Source organism: Neopsephotus bourkii, unplaced genomic scaffold (genome assembly GCF_033783945.1).
Source record: "Neopsephotus bourkii isolate Nb327-2 ecotype Australia unplaced genomic scaffold, CSIRO-AGI_Nbou_v1 NB_107, whole genome shotgun sequence".
NCBI classification, from domain to species: Eukaryota; Metazoa; Chordata; class Aves; order Psittaciformes; family Psittacidae; genus Neopsephotus; species Neopsephotus bourkii.
The window spans coordinates 16,249,429-16,269,753 of NW_026900624.1; the positions used below are offsets into that span (position 1 = coordinate 16,249,429).

Sequence of the window (20,325 nt, forward strand, 5' to 3'; positions counted from 1 at the left end):
CTCTACTGCTTCCAACATCCTCTCCCTTGTTCTGCTGGTGCTGTAGCCCCTTCTCCTGCCCACAGCCAGACTCTCCCCTCCACAGCGAGGCAGGTGGGAGAGAAGGGAAGGGGGGACCTTCCTATAACAATGTGGTGGCAGATTTTGGAAGAATTTGGTTCTGGCAGGTAGTTTTGGCTGAGAGAAGGAAGAGGTGATGGGGAAACCTTTTTTCTCTTTTTTTTCTTCCTTTTTTAAAAACAATAAATAAAAACAGATGACCCAGAAGGCTGGAGCATAGCTGAGAACCACCTCTTGTGCCACTATGCACATGTCTGGTTTGTGCCTCGGCTTTCTGCCGGCAGCGGGAAAGGGGGCAGAAGGGAAAGAGGAAGGGAAAGGGGCATCGGTGGCTCAGTAGTTCTGTGTCTGGTACCCCTGTGTCTCGGTGTCGAAAGCATCTGCTGGAGGGGGCTGCTGGTACGTCCCCACCGCATCTGTAGCATCCTCCTCGTTCGTGTAGGGAGCATAAGGCATGCCGGAGTCCTGGCTTGGGTCCATGTAGTCCTGGGAGAAGAGGGCCGAATCGGCACCCAGCCGGAAACGCTGATACGCTAGGAATGCCTGGCCCACCTTTAAGGGAGAAGGTGGAGGGAAAAGACAGGAAGCAGAGAGGGGAGGGGAGAAGGAGAAGGGGAACATACCAAGAAAGAGAAACAAACAAAAGTGGGGTTAGTAGTGGTTACGGGTTAGTGAGCAAGGCCTGCAGGGCAGACCACTGGTGAAACACCCCTGAGAGCACGAAGGTTCAGATACCCTATAGAAAGCATGAGCCGCTGGGAGAGGGGAGGGCAGACAGGGATGGCTGCAAGCTCAGCTGCCTGCCCAGGCTCCCCGCTGTCTCTGGGGTGTGCTGGGCACCACCTGCCTGGCAATGGGCTTTCACTTACATGGCACAGGTCGCAGAGGCTCAATTGGCATGTGGTTATCCCATTCAGCCCCTCCTGCCCCTGAGAAGGCAATGTGTTTCAGCAACACAGCAGACGGTTCACCTGCTGGGCTGGAAGTACACAGCCAGAGGCCAGGAAGGAGAGCAGGATCTGACCTGGAGTAGCGAGGTAGTGGTCATCCCCTATAACCCCCTCACTGGCCAACATCCCCAGGGTGCAGCACAGATCTTGGGAAGGAGCAGCAGGAGGCAAGGTGGCTGCTTCCCAGACAAGGGGATGGTTAGCAAGCATACTGCTGCCTCCTACCCCAGGCACTTCAGGCACCGTTTGGTGGACTGAGGGAGTCCAGGGATGGGTTCTGAATCGCACACCCCAGCAGGCATGGCTTCTTGTTCCACGGCATCCCTGATAGAGGTGAGCAGTCTAGCAGGTGATGGAGGGAGAGGTTTTGGGGGAATAAAGGCTGGGAGGAAATGGAGGAGATAAAGTGGTTGGGGCAGAGGGCATCTCCTGAAGTATTAGGTCTGAGCAGTCACCATAAGAACGGCATGGCAAGCAGTGTTATGCAGCATTAGTTAGGGTACAGGTAAGGGAGAGAAGGGAGCAGAGGAGGAGGACAAGAAGAAATCGCCAGTTCCAACTCCCTGGAGGGAGATCCCCCTTCAATGGACAACCCCACTCCAGTTCAATGGCCCATGTCTTCCCACCCTGTGCCCTACAGTGACTACACACCGATGGTCAGGGCATTGGAACTGTCTGCTCAGTAACCTCCTCCAACTGCAACCCTCGATCCCTTCCCCTAAATTCCCCCATCAGTGAGGGGCGCTAAGGCAGCAAGGATGGGGAGTTAGGGAACAGGGTGTTGTACTCTTCCTGAAAAGTAATGTCTCTGAGTCTCCGGAAAGCCAGAAATGTGAGGGAGGCCTGTGAGGAGAGAGGGGTGTGGGAAGGATAATCAGGAAGAGCAAACCAGAATGCCTGACTGAAATAAAACCCCCAAGGATGTGGGGGAGAAGGACGCCTATTTATCCACTTGCAAACCCACGCATCAGGGAAGACCACTGGAGATTGTGGCACCTCCAAAAGGGTCCTGAGAGACCTCTTGCAAAAGCCTTGCTCCTTGTCACACTTTCTGCTGGAGCCTGCAAGAGGCTTTCAGCAGCACCTGAGTGCAGGGCACAGCTCATGGGACATACACACATGCTGCTGTCCTTGCCTCTGCTTGGTGTCACCTTGGTGAGGCTGCTGATCACAAAACCCTTTGCAGCCCCCCTTCCTCTGACAGCTTCATAGTCTTACAGCACCTTTCCTACCTGGCCTCTGAACAATGTTAAGGCCTGTAGGGAGAGGAGAAGATAAAGGCACAAGGACTTATGCATAGAGACTAGCCTAAAATATTTTTCTGCTTGGCACTATCCTGTGACTTTGGACAAAAGTCACGTGGGTTTCATGCTTTCAGAGATGGGAGGAAATTGTGGGGGATGTTTATATCACACACCATTTTTCCAGGGAACTAGCAATACAGAACTGCTGGGGAAAGGGCAAACAGCACCATGACCTTCCTAAGAGGTGATCCAGTGTGGATCCTAAGGTAGTGCTGCAGAGTAGGTGCAGATGGAGAGCCTAGAGGGACTCCCACTGCAGCCGCTTGTGACCACTGATGACTTTTCATGTGATGGGAGCAAAGCAGGGAGATGGGTGCATCCACAGACCTGGAACTCCCTTCTCTGCTTAGCGTCTGTGAGGAGAAAATGATGTTAAAAGTCCTCTGATGCACAGGCAAAATGATGCTTGTGGTGCCTCCTTGCCCAGGGTCATATTAGAGGTTTCTCAAGGACACTCCTTACTGGGATATGGGTCCCTCTTTCCCATTGTGCTTATTAATGCTCTAGCACCTTCTAACAACATCTTTCATGTAAGTTTTTGAGTCTTTGTTTCCCAAGTTTATCTCCTAGCCACCTCCTCCCCCTTCTTTTCCTTCTTAGAAGCCATGTGAACTGAGATCTCAGAGGCAATCACTCTTACATAGTCACCTTCCATTCCCAACAAGCTAATAAAGTGCACAGGACACTTGAGACAACATCATGGTTGCTGTACTCACCCAGGTGAAGATGGAGAAGAATGAGAATGTGATGGCTGCTCGGGCTGCATCCCCTCCCTCATTCATTGGGTTGTCTTCTTTCTTTGATGCTTGCCACTGGTTGGTCAGAAAGCAGAAGCCAACGAACCAGAGGAATGCCCAAAAGGCTAGGTTGGATGACCACCAGCATGCCAAAGGGGACAGAGAGAGACATCAAGAAGGTATGTGTGAACAGAACATAAACACACCATGGGTCTCTGGAAACTTCAACTCTATGAGACCCACCAGTGTGCTGCAGACTGGGATAAGCTCTGACTTGTGCAGCCTGGCTAAGCCCAAGTGAGCTGGTGTGTGATCTGACAGCTAAATTGTCAAGGTGACAATAGGTGTCTGCAGAGGGTACCTCAGGAGAGTTCATTTGCTTGTGTTTGGATTGATCACAGGACTTGCGTGTGGCCTTGGGAGGGAGCCTGAAGGGCTTCCAGTACAGAAGCAATCACCTGGGCTCTCTGAAACAGCCACTGCTTCGCAACCCTGTGCTGCAAGGACGAGCAAAGAGCAATTCCTTCCAAGGGAGCTGCAGAAGAGTGGGAAGCAGCCAGCCTGCAGTTGCAGAGAGACCAGCTTTTGCTCAGGACAGCACAGGCGGGGGGACTCACACTGAGGAAAGGTGCTGAAGGATCATTAACATGCTGTACCCCTGGGAAAGTGGTGAAGATGGAAGGAGTGGGACTCATCCTCTTTGCCAGGCACAGACAACTACCTGGCAGTGAGGGAAATGGGCACTCCTAAGTGGCAGCAGAACAGGGCTCAGTCCTTCCCCTTCTCCTGTTAGCTGCACACAGGACAACTCAGCAAGGGGTTAACCATGAACAAACTTGCAAGCCAGAAGTCCTAAACAAGTCCAGGTGCTGCACCCAATCCTGTCCTCGCTCCACTCTTGGCCCCTTTGAAAAACTAGGATGGGGGACAGCCTCATGTGGAGAAATTTGCCTATATGGCTGCAGTAAGCCAGGAGAGTAACTTGGGATCACAGCACGAGAACAAAGCACCTCCTCATGATGCTGCTGACTGGTGTTACACATGCACGTACACACGCACCATGGCTCTGTCACTTCAACACAGTATTGGGGATGGAGAGATCTCACTGTAAGTACTGACTGCTAGTAAGCCTCAGGGCTGGATGTGGTGCTGCACAGCTATTCAAATGGGGAATGCCACATAACCTAGGAGGACTGGTTTAGTCAGTCTGCATGAAACTCTCAATGTTTTTTTATGTTAAAATATATAGGGTTCAATCACCTGGAGCTGAAAAAGAAGGAAGTACCATCTCCAGAGGCATTAACACTTGGCCTTAGCAGGCACAAGCACACAGGGAGGCAAGACCTGCTGATCCTAAAGGGTTCCCTGAGCTAAGCCTCGCAGCAGCAAGGCATCAGCCAGATTGGCTGAGAAGAGAAAGGGGAGGAAAACAGAAAGAAAGCCTCTTGAAAGAGGAAGGAACTCAAAGACCTCCCTGCTAGCAGGGACCTGGCCTGCAGGATAGCAGAAATTCCCTCCCCTCCCTTGCCAGTGGGGGAGAAAGGCACTATGGCCAACTGGGCAGGAAGCTCACCCGAGACTCCGATGTCCGAGAGCACTGCCTTCTTGCGGTCCTTGACACTGCTGATCTGCGGGAAGTAGGCATCCAGAGCCAGGTAAAGAAGGCAGCTGAGGAAGGCGAGGACACCCACCGTAATGCCATAGTTGCAGGCATTGCGATTGCGGTTGAAAATGCAGTGCTCTTGCGTCTCGTCCGCGCGGTTCACGTACCCTTCATTGACAATGGAGCCAAACACCACGATGGAGAACACCTGGTGGGGAGGGAGAGAGGCAGGAGATAGGTCAGGGCAAGCCCCATCTCTCTGGACCAGCACAAAGGAGCAGAGCTCTGCAGGGGACAGAAACCCTTCACAGGCTCCAGTGAGTTCATATCCTGCTGCCTGGGCTGTAGCCATGCGGAATTTACTGGGGAGATGGTCTCATTTTATTTCTGAGGATTAACCTAAAATAGGACACTTTTAGATTGAGAATCTTTATTCATCTGATCTAAAGCATTGTAAAGCAGTCACAGTCTGCAGTAAGGGTGGCTTCCCACAGACACACAGGGAGGCAACATGGAGTGAAAATTGGGATATGGTTTTGGTACGGATGAAGGGCTCCACGTAGTGGAAATCCTCTTAGTCTGCATTTAATTCTCCCACCCACTCCTTTCCCTTCTAGGAATTCATTGTTTCTACCACGCATTTGTTCACTAATTTTATCTATTCAGCTACTATGCTCTTTTCCCCATTCACCCTCCCACAATCCACAACCCTGCTTGCTCTGCAGCTCCATTCTGCTGGGCTCCTGCTCTCCCCATCTCCCACAGTTTTCCATCAGCCCTACCCATGACGCCACCTATCCTTCTGCCTACTGACCCTTACACCAACACCCTCAAACCTTTGGCATGGATTTCATGCGCCAAACTCCAGGTCCACGTGGCAGGCCCACTGTGAGTCCTCCCTACCCATCACCGCTACTGCCACTGCATGTTATTTTAGATCAGGTAGAATTAAGGATGAGTCCAGGTAGAAATGCCATAATCCGCACTTGCTGGTCTAATCTTCGCTCACGGGCTTAGCCTTCATCGCCTGCCACAAAGCTGTCCCTCTTTGACACAGCAAGTTCACCAAAGCAGAGAGCTATTTACAGCAGCCCCAGTCCTGCATCTCAAATAAACAGCTTCCCCTCACAGCCAAAGGAGAAAGAGGGGAAGATTAAGGCACATGTACACCATGTACACATGTTTCTTTGCAGGGCATCTTCAGACCCTCAGTAAGGACACCCTATCTGCAGGCTGCCTGCAAGGGACCCAAGCAGATGGGAAACGGGACCCCAAGTATGGGGTGAACATATGAATGATGTGCACTGGGACACCATCAGGGCACTCTGCTAGCCTGGGAGTTGTATGAACAAGAGAAGCCTGGCACCCTTGGAACCACCACCCAATCCCCAAGGAGAAGAAATGCACAAGAAGATGAGGTGCCCAAGTCTCCTGCAGGGAGTGGAGGTGGTTTGCTAGGTGAGAAGGACCCCAGTACCACTTAACCTAGCCAAGCACCAGAAAAGGACAAGACAGGCAACCCAGAAAGTGGAGAAGCAGCTTTGCGAGTGCAGGGAAAATTAACCTTTGATTAATGCCAACTCAATACACCACCTATCACTGGTGGGGTTGGATGTCAGAGGTCCAGAGCACAGACCTCTGCTGTTTGACCTAAACTAAACTAAAAACACTGCAAGCCAGTGCTTCTAAACATGGGGACTGTACGAGTTCTCTGAAAGTTCACAAGAGCTTTTTAAGCTTAGAAGTAAAAAAATTGATTTGTCCTCCTCCTTCTTGAAAATTGAGATAGATCATACTTTGCAGAAATTGCCCATGAAAATTAAATAAAACTCTCTTCTGCCTGAAGCAAAGGCCTGGTCTTCAAAATTTCAGCATGAATGGTTTGGAAAGCAGTTAAATTGCACACAATTACAGCCAGGCTGTTTCAGTGGGAAGCATTGCACACCTTCACAACAGGCTGGGCTGACAGGTCTGTCCAGGACCATTGGAATACTCTGACCTGAGAGGGAGCTGACAGACTCCTGAAGTGACATCCTGATGTAAGGCTGTGACCAGCACCAATACTGCCACTTGAAGTACTGACCTCCATATATTGGAATTACAGAGCAGGTGCCCCAATTTCCACAGCATTACACAGAAAGTGTATCTTCTCTTTGGAAGATTAAAACCAGCCTCAAACATGGCATAGTCTGGTGTTCAGTTTTGGTTTAGGGCTCAAAACCAGTAAAACGCTGATTCCCTGAGTCAGGTCAACCTCTGAAGTTAGCTGTATAGCAATTCTCTGCTTACTCTTTTGAAATGAATGAACTTCTCTAACGGCCTCTTCCCAGAGACACCTCTGTTCACTCTGCTCATATTCTGCTATACATCTTTCCCTCTGCTCTTATCTTTGGGCTTGCTGCTGACCTGGGAGAGCTCTCATCTGTGAGGGAAAGAAGCAGAATAATTCCTTTTTGCATTTGTTCTTTCATACCTTTTTATGCTGGCACATCGCAAAGACACAGCTCAGAGTCAGAAGATCAGAGGGGCATCTCCCTCTCCATAATTCTTAACAATGCTTCTCCACCTTAGGTATCCTAGAGCAGAGTCCCAGGCTTTAAATCCAAGAATGCAATTTATTTGAGTAGTACAGTGCTAGAAATATTTTGAGCTGGGTGCCTCCAGAGAGGGACCCCAAACCAAGAAGTCCCTTTACAATCTAAATTTCCTGTGCCTCATGCAACTGTTCACTCCAACAATAACATTAGGGTCTGGAGTCTTCTTGTTCTCCATTGGGTGTCTCAAAGTCTCTGAGTGGACCACTTCTTATCTATAAGGCTGTAGCTTCTGCTGACAGGGGTAGTGGCCTTCCTTGCTTCCTTATCTTCTGGAATGAACTGGCTCTGGGGCCTCCTTAATCACAGAATCACAGAATCATAGAATACCAGGTTGGAAGGGACCTCAAGGAACATCTGCTCCAACGATTCTTGGCAAAAGCACAGTTTAGACAAGATGACCCTGTCCAGATGAGTCCTACAATTTCCAGTGTTGGGGAATCCACCACTTCCTTGGACAGATTATTCCAATGGCTGATTGTTCTCATCATGAAAAATTTTCCTCTTGTGTACAACTGGAATCTCACTGGGAGTAACACGTACCCATTATCCCTCATCTTTTCCATGTGACACCTTGAGACAAGGGAGTCTCCATCTTCTTTGTAGCTACCCTTTAAATACTGGAATATAGTGGTAAGGTCCCTCTATTTCAGTAGGTAAAAACCTCAGTGTACCTATGTGAAAGTTCACAATTTGCAGCCTGAGGCTTCAGTACATCTAGCTACTAATGATAAGCAAGTTATACTAAATGACTAGTCTCCTTTATTTCTTTACACTAATTTTCAAGCAGAGGTGGTATTCCTAACTCCCATTTTCCATCTTTGCTCAGCCAGGATGCCACAACTTCCCTCCTATGAAGAGAAACCTCTTTCCCAGCCTGGAAGTGCCCCAGGTATGACTGGCTGGCAAGCATCTGATTTAAGATGATCTGAGGAGTTTTCTGGGGAGATTCCACTAGGGTATTCTCACTCGTGAGAATAGAAGACAAGTTACTGCAGATGCTTATCTTCTGTGTCATGAGACAGCCACCCCAAAGCACTCTTTGTCCTTAGGAAAGTTTTCTATGGACCAGAGCACAGTAGCTTAAGGGATGTCCCATTCTCTCTGTGTTTTCCTCACCACTTGTATCAGCTCTGGTCCATGCTCTGCTTGCCAGCTCTGCAAAGAGGGCAAAGTCAGTGGCAGTGGATCAGGCTTGGCCCCTTTGTCAGCTTATCACCATCCTCATGGCACAGCAACACGCTGTGAGGATCCACTGTGCACAGCAGCCTTGACCTGCGCTGGACAACTCTGACTGGGCAAGAACAGGCAGGTTCAAATCAGAGGTTTCAGACCGGCAGGCAGAGCTGGACAGCAGGAGAAGAGGCACCTGCTGACAGGCACCGTTGCCTGTTTTATCCTCATGGTGTCTGTACACAGAAAGTGTTGCGACAGATGCACAAGCAATTTTCTAGAAGAATGATAATTATGAGAGCCCAGATCTCGCAGCCCCCAGGAGAAACTGTTGCAAACTTAATCCGTGGCAGCTACTTCTTGTTGGTAAGGGCGTGGGAAGCTCATTGATGTGGCAATTCATCTTAGAAAGAGCAAGTCTTTTTTGTTCCCTTGATTTCACAATCCATGCCCATGCAAGGATGATGCAGGCAGCAGGTGCAGCATGAATGTCTGCCTGGATTACAAAGCACCAAGTTTGCAAGGATGAAGCATTTAAGTTCCTGCTCCCATCACATCAGCAGCACTTGTGAAGAAATGCCAGCTACCAGCAGCACTGGCACAAGCCTATTGCCCTCTGTGTTACTGATACTTGCTCCTTCTACCCCAGTCTGGCATAGTGAATTCTTGCTGCACAAAGTCTTGCCTACAACCACTAACGGTCAAAATGTGTATCCAGATGCAAAGAGGAGGTCAGGAGAACATGGTGGGAGTCCTCTCCGGTCTGAGCACCAAAATGCAGGGAAGTGACTTGTCTGAAGGCTGACAGGAGGTGGGCAAAGCACTGCATCCCAATGATCTCAATGCTCCCCAACACAGGCCATCCTTCTGCTCCATAGGGAGAGTGTGTTAGCCTCTCCCCTACACTCAGCAACCAAAACCATCCATCCATCCTCAGCTTTGTGCACCTGCGTGGCCTCATTTCTTCAGCAAGGCTGCTTAAGTCACAGAATCATTAGGGTTGGAAGGGGCCTCTGGAGATCATCTTGTCCAACCCCCCTGCCATGAAAGGGCCACCTAGAGCAGGTTACACAGGAATGTGTTCAGGTGGCTTTTGAGCTAACAGGACTTGAAATAACTAGATTTTTAGGTTGAGAGGGTTTCTTTAAGCCTCGAAGAGCAACGTTAACAGGGCAGGTGTTCAGCCTGTCTGGAGGTCCTCATTTAATAAGTAATATATTTGGCTATGCTCAAAAAAGGGACAGAAAACAGCACTTGGAGAAGACCTGACCAACTCAGCGTTGCTGCTGGGACTTGGCTTTTCTCGACTTACCGGTCCTTAAGCATTACATCCATGCAGGTTGTTGCAATGACCTTCCTAAACTCCTGTTTTCATCAAAGAGCTCTGAGACACCAAGCAAAGGCCAGAGCCAGATGCTTTGCAAAGATGACAGAGACAGAACAACTTTCTGGAAGACACAGCAGAATGAACTTAATGCTAAGCACTGCAGGGAGGAGATGGGGAAAGGCCGAGAGTTTTCCTATCCCAGTTTCTCAGGAGGCTCATGCTGGCTGTTACAGGCATTTAGGGCTCGCTACAGAGAGAAAAGTAGCAAAATTCTGCATCCCACTATAAAAGACCTTTAATTTTCCTCTCCCTAAACTGGGTGATCTGATTTTGCCAGAGGCAAGAGTGAAAGATGATTCCTCAGAGGAGAGGCTCTTCGGTGCCTCCCCACCTTCCCACTGCAGGCTCAGCCCTCCAGAAAGTCAGAAGAAACCTCCTGAGCATCATGTGAGGCTTTGCACCACACTGCCCATCCCCAGCCGTGCATCAGATGCTCCTGAGCATCATGTGATGAAGCACAGGATGCCCCAGCCTCCGGCAGTGCACTGGGATTTTCCTGCACCTCATTCCAGGAGTTTGTCATGCTGCCTGCTGAATTCATCCCTGAGATCCCCATGATGGCTGTGGTGGGGATGAGGCTGAAGAGGGTTTCTGCCAAGCTGCCTGCATGAGCTCGCTGCGGTGCCCTCCGGTTACAGCCTATGTCGCACTGCGTGTTGCCTCTCCCTCTCCCACACCCCCTTTTTATTCTATTAGAGAGAGGAAATAGTTTGGTGACATAATATTCCTGGTGGGAATTCAAATCAAATCCACCTCAGGCAGAATGAAGCAATAACCACTCCTGTGTCTGATCTGGTAATGACCAGGAATAAATCTGTTTAAAAAGAAAGCAAGAGCAGGGGAATAGTGCAAACGATAAACTGGCAGAGACGATCTGGCTTTCACTTCCATTCAGCCACTCGCAAATGGAGTCTCTGGGAAGCTTTGGAGAGCCCTGCACAGACATGGATTATTATCATAATCATCATTAAATCTACTTGTATTTAGCTCATTTTGAAGAAAACATATGAAGCTTTTGATACGCATGGGACTGGCAGCTTGGAAACAGGCGGCCTCTATTTATTCCCTCCAGCCTGCACCATGCAGGTGGCAAACGACTCCTGCCCACAGTCTCGACAGCATGTCTGAGCCCTGTGCTGGTGCTAGAGGGGACCAGCCTCCCTGTCCCCATTTATACTCAATTCCCTGGAACATGGGACAGGGGAAGACCATGGGGTATACCAGCACGTGGCACCAGGTCCCCAGCCGGGGCTGATCCAGAGCAGGTGATGGAGGGGAGAAAGGTTCCACATCCCTAATTCCTGCCACGGGATCTGGGACAGGCTTTCCTGGCTAGCCAGCTTTTATTCACACATGGCTTGGCAGCTGACAGGCTGGCCATTAACCCTTCTGCTTCCCATCAGACCCATGCCTGGGGTCAGTATTCCCCACCTCGGAGCAGCCCAAGCCCCGGGTGATGATTGAGCTAGCAGCCAGGAAGCCTCTAATGGCAATAACATTGCCATGCCTGCCACCCCACAGAGGAAGGAAGAGCTTTGCCATGGGAAGAGGCCCACTTGTGTAACTGGAGGTTGTGTCCCAAAAAGCAACTTCAGGAAGCTCTGTCCAGTCCTGCAGGTCTGGTCTAGTGAACCAGGCAGGTTGGAACCAGATGATCTTTAAGGTACCTTCTAACCGTAACTGTTCTATGATTCCATGATTCATTTGAGGTCCCACTCCGGTCTTCCTGTGATCAAACAGCACCTTCAGTCCCAACACTACTAGTGACAACTTCCCATGGTCACACTTCATGGTGGTATCCAGGTACTTCCATGTTTTCCAGATGATCCCTACATTGCTAGGTCACTGCTTAGTGACTTAGTCCCAAAACTCACATCTTTTTCCATGAGGAAGATGCCTTACCTATGTCTCACCATGGTGCAGTCTCTCTGCTCCTCACCTGTGCATCTCTCATGTTTTGAAACAGATTACATATGATGAATGTAATTTTGCTCATATTTCTGACAGTCTTTGGTCCCTATATGCTACTTCTCATATTTTTGTCTGAAAATGCCATTAATGAGGGATTTGTTCCTGCTCCAAGACCTTTTCTGGAAATGCTACACTGGAAACAACACAACCTGCTATCTCCAACCCCTAATCACCGCACAGCTGCTCACATCTATTGTTCATCTTCTGACACGGCTTCTCATCCAATCCCAGTGACAGCAATCCCTCAAAAACCCTGAAGCCATCCCAGGGAAGGGGATCCCATGAAGAACTGTACCTCGGGCTTGACTGAAAGCACGTGTTTTGAACTGCCACGTTTCTTTCATTGTGCATCAACATACCTCATAAGAACACAGCCAGCAGTCATTGTGGCTGGGGTAAAAATCACATGGAAGAGTAGAGGCACGAATCATGGCCCATAGTCAAGGAACACTGGGACAGAAAGAAGGTGGAGGCTGCAGCTCATTTCAGAATAACAAGGCCCCCGGGCTCTAATGCTCAATTTAGCTGCTCCCGCAAGCCCACGCTGGGTGTCCTTTCCATACGGTGAAGGATGGCATAAAGTATCTTAAGCCAAGCATCAGTGCAGCAAGCCAGGGATCTGCTGGCAAGGCAGGAGACAGGGCTCCCTGCCATGCCAGGGCTTGTCCCCGTCTCCCAGCTCACAGGTGCCAGCCCATCATGGTGAGTGGCCCTCATCCTTCACCTGCCTTGTCTGCTCAGCCAGAGCTGCCTGGGCCTTGCTGTGCCTGCAGGGACAGGGGACAGTGCTTCATGTCCTGGCTCAAAAGGTCTACAAGCTCCCACCAGCCAGGGGACACAGCAGCAATGGCAGAAGGTGATGGAAGGCAGTGCCTCTCCTCATCAGACCTCCTTCTAGGGGGGCAGTGTCCTTGGTGTCAAAGGGGGACTTAGCATCTTGGTGTGTGAGGCAAGTTGTAATGGTCTGCTTTGCCTGTGCGGCTGCGGTTGCAAATACTCTCACTCAAGCCACCTAGCAAGGTCTACGTCCAAAAATCAAGTTACTTTTGCCTTGTTAAGGCTTTTACATCGAGCAGCACTTCAGTTTCTCCAGCAAGCAGGTTTCCAAGCAGGCAGGATCACCTGGAACAAACTGTTTCAATTAGCATTTTACTTATTTATGGAGCTAGCACCACATCCAACGCCTGCGGGTTGCAAAGGAGCCTCCTCCCAGCTCCCCCGCGCCGGCTGTGGGGAGCACTGTGGGTCAGGGTGGAATGGGATTAGGCAGGGATGTGCCCACACTTGTCTGCTTTATTTCCAGAACCATGCTGGAGCTGCACAGCTCCAGATCAGTGTGGGTCACCCAGCTCTGCTATTGGGTCACCTAAGCAGGCTGAAGGCAGGTCTGTGTGTCTGTGTGTCAAGGTGGTAAAACCCTACCCATGCACCTATGTTTCATGTACTGTGGAGTACCAGCTGTGTGATGCAGCTCAGCTCAGTACACACTTCTGTGTTGCAGCCAGTGGCAAGCAAAGTGACACAGCATGGAGCAATGCCTTGAAAGACCAGGACTGGGAGTAAACCCAGCCATCCATTACAACAGGATGAGTTGCCTCGCTTCACTGCCACTGAGAATAAGGAGGAAGTTGTTCCGCCCTTCTCCCCAGAGACGTGGGAAAGCTTTTGGGATCTTCCAGCAGAATATTGCTTTAATCAGCCCAGCTCTATCGAAGAAGTCCCCTCACTGCAGGATCCAGATGCCCTTGGAGGCATCCTCAGCAGAGATGCTCAGAAGGGACTGCTCCATTAGGGCTACCTCTCTGTGCTACAAGATGCTGCTTCATCCAGGGCATCTGGGGCAGGCAGCATCTGGGGCAGACAGCATCAGAGAAATGGCTTAGGCTGAGTGTGAATCATATCCGAACCTAACACAGGCACTCTGCAGGACCAGCACCACTCGTCAGCACCCGTGCCAGGCAACTTTTCTGCAGGGAGATGCATACTTACTCACTGCGCCTGACCTCCAAAACATCTAAGAAACCTGAGCTGCTCCACAACACAGTTGCTGTGGACAGATACTCCAGAATTGATAACCTCTTTCCATAGTTTAGCATCCTCCTTGTCAAACCTATACCATCTCCTCCTCAGCAAGGAGCAACATAAATAACCTTGGGTCACCCCATCTGCTCCTGAATCTGCAACTTTCCCTGGAGATCTGCCACCATCCCAACCGGCCTGCAGACTCCCTGGGGAGGAACCAGTTTTGCTGCCTGTTGGTGAAAAGCCATAGGCACCCCCGTGCCATTATAAAGTCTGCTATAAAGCAGCCATGATCTGAGCACAAGGTCACTGCCTGTGGAAGCGATCATGAGAATTTCTGCTCCCAGTGACAGATCATCACATGAAACAGGACAAAAGGAATATCCAGTTTGCACTGGGAAGTAAATGGGCCATCCATACCACAGGCAGGATAAAGGCAAATGAGAGCTTGGGAGATGGTAGGCAAAGTGCTTCCACTGTGGGCAAGAGCAGGTGAAAAGAAGGACTCCCACAGAGACCATGGGGAGGGAGAGCCCTTCGCCACCAGAAGAGTTTGGCTCAGAGAGCCTGGCAATAGAAAGGCTGAGTGCGGATGTGATCGCAGTCTATAAATACACCCCTGGGAAAACACCAGGGAGGGAAAAGCACCATTTAAACTGAAGGGCACAGAAGCACAAAAGCAAATGGATAAAAACCCAGCCATGAACAGATTTACGGTGGAAGGCCCCGACTACTGGAGGTGCTGAACCCTCTCCCAGAGGGAGTGAGAAGGGCAAAACACCATGAACTAGTCTGTTTTTCAGCAAAGTTCAACCAGTTTATGGAGGGAGCCATAAAGGTTCTGATGCTTGTGACAGCCTGAAAAAGGACTTCAGTGACCATAAGGACTCCTCCTGGTCTCGAGTTAAAATAAAGACCAAAACCACAACTAAATATCTAGGGTGAGCTTGTGGCTCCCTGGTGTTGCAGAGGGAGAGATGTTCATGATGACACACAGGACCAAGCTCATGGAAAATCAGGAGAAGGAATTTGTATTTTGGGAGAGAAGAGGTACAAGTATAGCCTTGTGCCATGACAGCCAGGCCAGCTTCCCTTGCTGGACCACTGACCTGGTGCATCTCCAGCTCCTTCAACAAGCCTTTGATTTCCACAGCTAAGTGAAATGTGCAGGTATAAATCAGGGTAAATCCCATCCTGTCCCCTGCCATCTGACCAATGGGCAGGGGGAAACATTGAGAGGTCCCAAGGTGAAGCCAGTGCCTGGGAAGCGCTCCTTGCTTGAGGAGGCCTTGTGGGGCATGGAGCTCAGCTCAGTGAGCAACTCGACGGTGTCTGAGATACTCTGAAGCAAAGTAGGTGCCTAATTAGAAAAATAAACACACTTCATGTTGTCTCTCCCTCACCTGGTGCCTCTGGGAAGCCAAAACCCCGCAGTGCTCACATGAACGGGAAAAAACCACAAGCCACCAGACCGAGAGGGAGAAAGAGGAAATTCTGCCACACAGATTAGCAACGGGAGAGCCTTTGTAGGTCACATCACATCCATCATCCCTGGGCATGCAGGCTGGCTCCCCTCCACCCTTGCGTACCCCCTCGCCCGGTGCCCGGCAGCCAGCAGGCTCCCGGCGTGGTGTGCTGCTCTGTAAACAAGCTCGGGCAGACGGAGCGTTAATCACGTCCTCAGCTGTCTTGGGGCTCTCCAGCTGCCCCCCGGGTCACAGCACTCAGAGGGGGCATTACCCACACCCCCAGCCGGGAGCACAAGGGCTGCCTCCCCTTTCCCTCCTCATTCCCTCGGCCTGGCACTGCTTTTATTCCATCTTCCCAAAGCCAGCCTGATGTCTCTCCTCCCAGCTCCGGTGCGCATGTGTTTCTCTCCCTGCCCTCCCTTCTCCGCACCCGGCTGAGACCTCAATCTCTCCCCCACCAGCTCTGTGCTGCAGCTCTCACTCCCTTAATCCCAATGACCTTCTTGCACATATGTGCCAGCCCCACAGGCAGCCATGGGATCACAGTCACGGGAAGCAGGAAGGACCTTCCCCCTGGCACCCCGCACCCTCCCCACCACTCTCCTTAGACCCCCCTTTCCATCTGCCCCCTTCCCCAGATATTACAGGGGAGAAAGCATTACAGGGAAAGGAAGTCGGCAGGGTGACAGGATAAGGATAAAAACACAGAGTAACATCCAGCCCTCATCGACCCCCAGCTTGCCCGAGCACAGCCAGAACCTCCCAAGCCTTGACCCACTGAGGACTCACACCAGGACTGCAGCACCACCGCCAGCTCCCCCTGTCACCCCACATCCTGCTGCCTCCCTGTGCCCACCATAAACTCACTGGGCTATATCCATACACACGGATATATTTATATACATAGAGCTGTGTGCACACATATATGTGGCTATACATACGGGCATACATACATATGGAGGTATATAAACCCAGAAATAGATCCATCTATCCAAACATACATGCATATATGTATGGAGATACTGATGGAGGAATATCTGTATTTTTTTCCATGTGTGTGGAGCTAGATGTGTGGATATGTAACGGATATATGCTTATCTATATACATGGATATATATGCATACGTAAAATGTAAAATAATAAATATATAACACATAATAGCATAGTTATAGCACTATATAATATAGAATGTATAATACATAACACAGAATGTATAAGATATAAACCGAATGTATAATATATAAGGATACATAAAGGTATATAAGGATGTATAGCATATAACATAATCTCATGTATACAGACATACGCAGGTACGCAGAAAGGTCAGGGTTGGGGCGAGTAGCAGCTGCCCGCCCAGGAGGGCGCCCCTCGCCCCCCGCAGCCTGGCGGGACATTCCCCGTCCCCCCCGTCCCCCGGTGCCGGTGCGGCCCCCGGTGCCGGCGGGGCCTTACCCAGGAGACGAGCCGCAGGAGGGTCTGCGGCTGCCGGATGAAGGCTTGCGGGTCGAAGGCGCCGCCGGCTTTCCCCGCTCCGAAGGCGCCCCCGTCCATGGCGGGAAGCGGGCGGGGGGCTCGGCAGGCGCTGCCGGGCCGTGCCGAGACGAGCCGAGCCCAGGCGAGTCGAGCCGAAGCGCGCCGAGTTCAGCCGAGCCGTGCCTGGCAGCCCGGCGGCGGCGACGAGCCGCGCGCTCCCGCCCACGGGGCCGCGCCGCGCCGGGAGCGCGCACCCACCCTGTTCCCGCCGGCGGCGGTGTGGTGCGGCATGGGGTGTGCTGGGGGGTGATGGAGACCGGGCAGCTCGCAGCCCCGTCACCCCTCCGCCGCACAGCCCAGACCGAGTGTTTCACCGTTTGCAGCCCCCGTAGGGGTAAGGCTCGACCCCCAGGTGAGACCCGGCTAGCCAAGAGGAGCAGGCAGCCGTGCTCCCCGTCGGGAGCTGCCTGCACCCCCACCGGGCGCCTGCTCCCACTAGAGGGGCCTGCGGAGCCTCAGAATCGCCCTGCAGCAAAGCGTCGGGCACCCATCTCCAACATCCCGCACCTTACTGACATCTCTCGCCCTACAGGCACCATGTCCCTTTGGAGGACACAGCAGGAAAAAGGCCCTTTGCCTTTGAGAATGTGGGGAGTCCAGGTTTTTGGGGGCAGCCGCTGGTTCCTGGAGGCAGAGACTACAAGATGTGCACCTTGCATCCCTGAGGCTGCAGCCCTGGCAGGCACCAGGGTTTCCCCAGTGTCCACAGAACCACCACGGCCACCAGCAGAGCCTGGGAGAAGCCATCCAGCCTTAGGGGTTACTGAAGCGCCTTGGCCTGTGCTTTTTGCTCACTGCCTTCTGCAGAGTCCCCCAGTAACCTGTATTAGTAGGACTGAAATGAAAAGCAAGCCCTTGTGTTGTAACACGGTTCCTTAAGGTCGGCAGCGGAAGCCAAAACCGTTTGGAGTCTGCTTGTCCCCTTCAGCCTGAAGACAACTGAAGGCCAAGTGCTTGCATGCTTCAGCAGAGCAGAGGTGCTCTGCACTACATTTCCAGCGGGCATATCACGGGACATCTTCAGGTCTTCATTATGGAGATACTCAATTCAAACCGGGCAGCACCTTTGCTGGAGACAGCCAGCCCAAGGCCAAGGCAGGAGCAGTGTGAGCACTCTGTAAGGGCTTAGTGCACCAGGACTTCTTTGAAGGGCTCACGTACAAAAGTCCCCACATTGAAAGCTAGATCCCCATGAATTGTGGGGGAGATCAATGAATGAGAAGAGATAAATGAAGAGTGGAGAGGGTTGGTTTTGTGAGATGCGCGTCTGAAATGCTCTGGGGTTCTGGAGAAACAGGGTTTGGACCCGGCCAGACAAGCAAAACTGGCTGCTTCTGCTCTGGACCCAGACAGAGTTCTGGTGCTGCACCCAACCATCAGCACATAGGAGGCTGAGGAAGCAGAATGACTGGGTGGATGGCTCATGTGCTGCTCACCTCCAGGACACACCTATGCAGAGTCAGGTTAGCAGCAAGCCAGCAGAGGGAAGAGCAGTGGAATGGGGAACATGCTTGATCCCCTCTACCACCATTGCATTCTCCCTGAGCCTCAATCCATTTTCTTGGCAGAGCCTATGAATGGGCTCCACAACCCAAGAACATAGTGCAGGAGCTAGAGGCAAATGCAAGGGGAGATAAAGAGCATTTAAATTTCACCCTTTGTCACACATTAGGAGTAGCACCCTAAAAAGTGAGCAGCCATTCTTCGTCCTTTCTGAGGCAGCTTCTGAGGGGCAGGTGGAGGCAGGGGACGGACACCCCTCCATCACATCCACCCGGAATAAAAGAATAGTTTGGGCTAGAGGGGACATTTAAAGGTCACCTAGTCCACCCCCCTGTACAGCTTCCCTTGCAATGAACAGGGGCATCTTTAAACAGATCAGATTGCTCAGAGCCTGACCAATCTGACCTTGACTGTTTGCAGGGATGGGGCAGGTCTGTTTTGGGAAGATGAGCTGGAACGCCAGCACAGCTGGACCCTCAGCCCTCCAGTTCGTATCTGTTCCCTTCCCACTGTCATCCAGGTTAGGGCAGGCAATTAAATGTCCTCCTAAAAAACACCTCTCGATCTTGCATGGGCTTTTTCATGCAGGTTTGAACAGAGTCCCTCCAGCAAGGCCTCCAGCCCTGGGTTTAACTTAACCTGCAAGGACCAGAGCAGGGCATGGGAGGTGAAAGGTCTGCGAGTTGATTAAGCATGTTTAACACTTGCATATGCTCTTCTTAATTGCTTCATGCTAGCCATGTAACCATCCTCCCTGCACTGAATGCCTTAGCTGTTACACTGCTGCAGCTGGTGGCAGGATTTGGCTCCATAGGTAGGTATTTGCTCAAACTGTTTAATTAATGTTTGCAGTAACTCAACACAACCATAATGTACAGCACTTACATCATATGTTACAGGTCAGCATCCCTACTGGGGGAATTGGGATGGCTTCTGCATGGTGCAGCAGTCCCTGGCAGGGAGGGAGGAGGCAGGGCAGGAGATATCCTTGGCAGCACCAACCTCCCCACGGTGTTGTGTTTGTCAAACACATCCTTTCTGGCAGCCCCAGGAGATCCTGAGGGCAAACTCTGGAAGGTCCAGCCCACTCAGCTCAGGGTACCATCATCTTTCTGGCCTTGGGTTTGCATCCCCTCTCATACCACAGGCAGAGGTGCATTAAGGCCCATGTTCCTTATAAAAACACAAAAGATCTACTTACCCTCTGGATGTGGTGGATATTACTATTCAGCAGTTTGGCTATTTTCCACAGGTAACCTTGTGGCTATATCTATCGCCACCTCAGCCACCCCTTGGCTTCATCAGCTTCCTCACTTTGCTTGTGTCCTGCATCCTCACCACAGCCAGAGGCTGTAGGCAGCAGGACGTGGCCATCATCTGTGCTGGCTGGGCTCTTACCAGCCATATGATGCCTGATGCTGTGCCAGTTACTGGAAGCCTGGGTTCAGCCCATGGTACCTCAGCTGAGCTGCTCAGATTGACCTGGGGTGGATAAAGACACACACACACACTTCAGAGGTGGCTCTGGTCCAGGTCCTTCATGGCAGTCCTCCTTCCCCCTCCTCAGCTACAAGCTGTGGAATTCCTGGCTGAGCACCAAAGCTGCTTCAAGGGGCATTTCAGCCAGAACTATGCATCCTATCTGGCTGAACATGAGCCAGCTTCTGCCCAGGCAGCCAACAAGGCCAACAGCATCCTGGCCTGTATCAGCAATAGTGTGGCAGCAGGGCCAGGGCAGTGATCAGCCCCCTGTGCTGGGCACTGGTGAGGCTGCACCTCAAACACTGTGCTCAGTTCTGGACCACTCACTACAAGAGAGACATTGAGGTGTTAGAGCGGGTCCAGAGAAGAGCAGCAAAGCTGATGAAAGGTCTGGAGCACAAGTGTGATGGGGAATGGCTGAGGGACCTGTGGGGGTTTAGTCCGGAGAAGGCTCAGGGGGACCTTATCGCTCTCTACAACTGCCTGAAAGGAGGATGGAGAGAGGTGGGGTCGGTCTCTTCTCCCAAGTAACAAGTG

The 20,325-nt window shown here is 51.4% G+C and overlaps 1 protein-coding gene across 2 annotated transcripts; it reads right to left on the bottom strand.

The window, feature by feature from the left end:
- Positions 1-270: 270 nt before the first annotated feature.
- SYNGR1 (synaptogyrin 1) lies at positions 271-16,968 on the bottom strand. 2 transcript variants are annotated; one of them, XM_061364594.1, is made up of 4 exons: positions 16,723-16,964; positions 4,625-4,862; positions 3,031-3,176; positions 271-612 (listed from the first exon to the last, which is right to left on the bottom strand). In XM_061364594.1, exons 1-4 carry the CDS (start codon positions 16,819-16,821, stop codon positions 394-396), a joined length of 702 nt encoding a protein of 233 aa, XP_061220578.1. In that variant the 5' UTR covers positions 16,822-16,964; the 3' UTR covers positions 271-393. The 2 variants fall into 2 exon arrangements, with proteins under 2 accessions (XP_061220578.1, XP_061220588.1); XM_061364604.1 differs by having other exon boundaries at positions 470-1,853; positions 16,723-16,968.
- Positions 16,969-20,325: the final 3,357 nt, after the last annotated feature.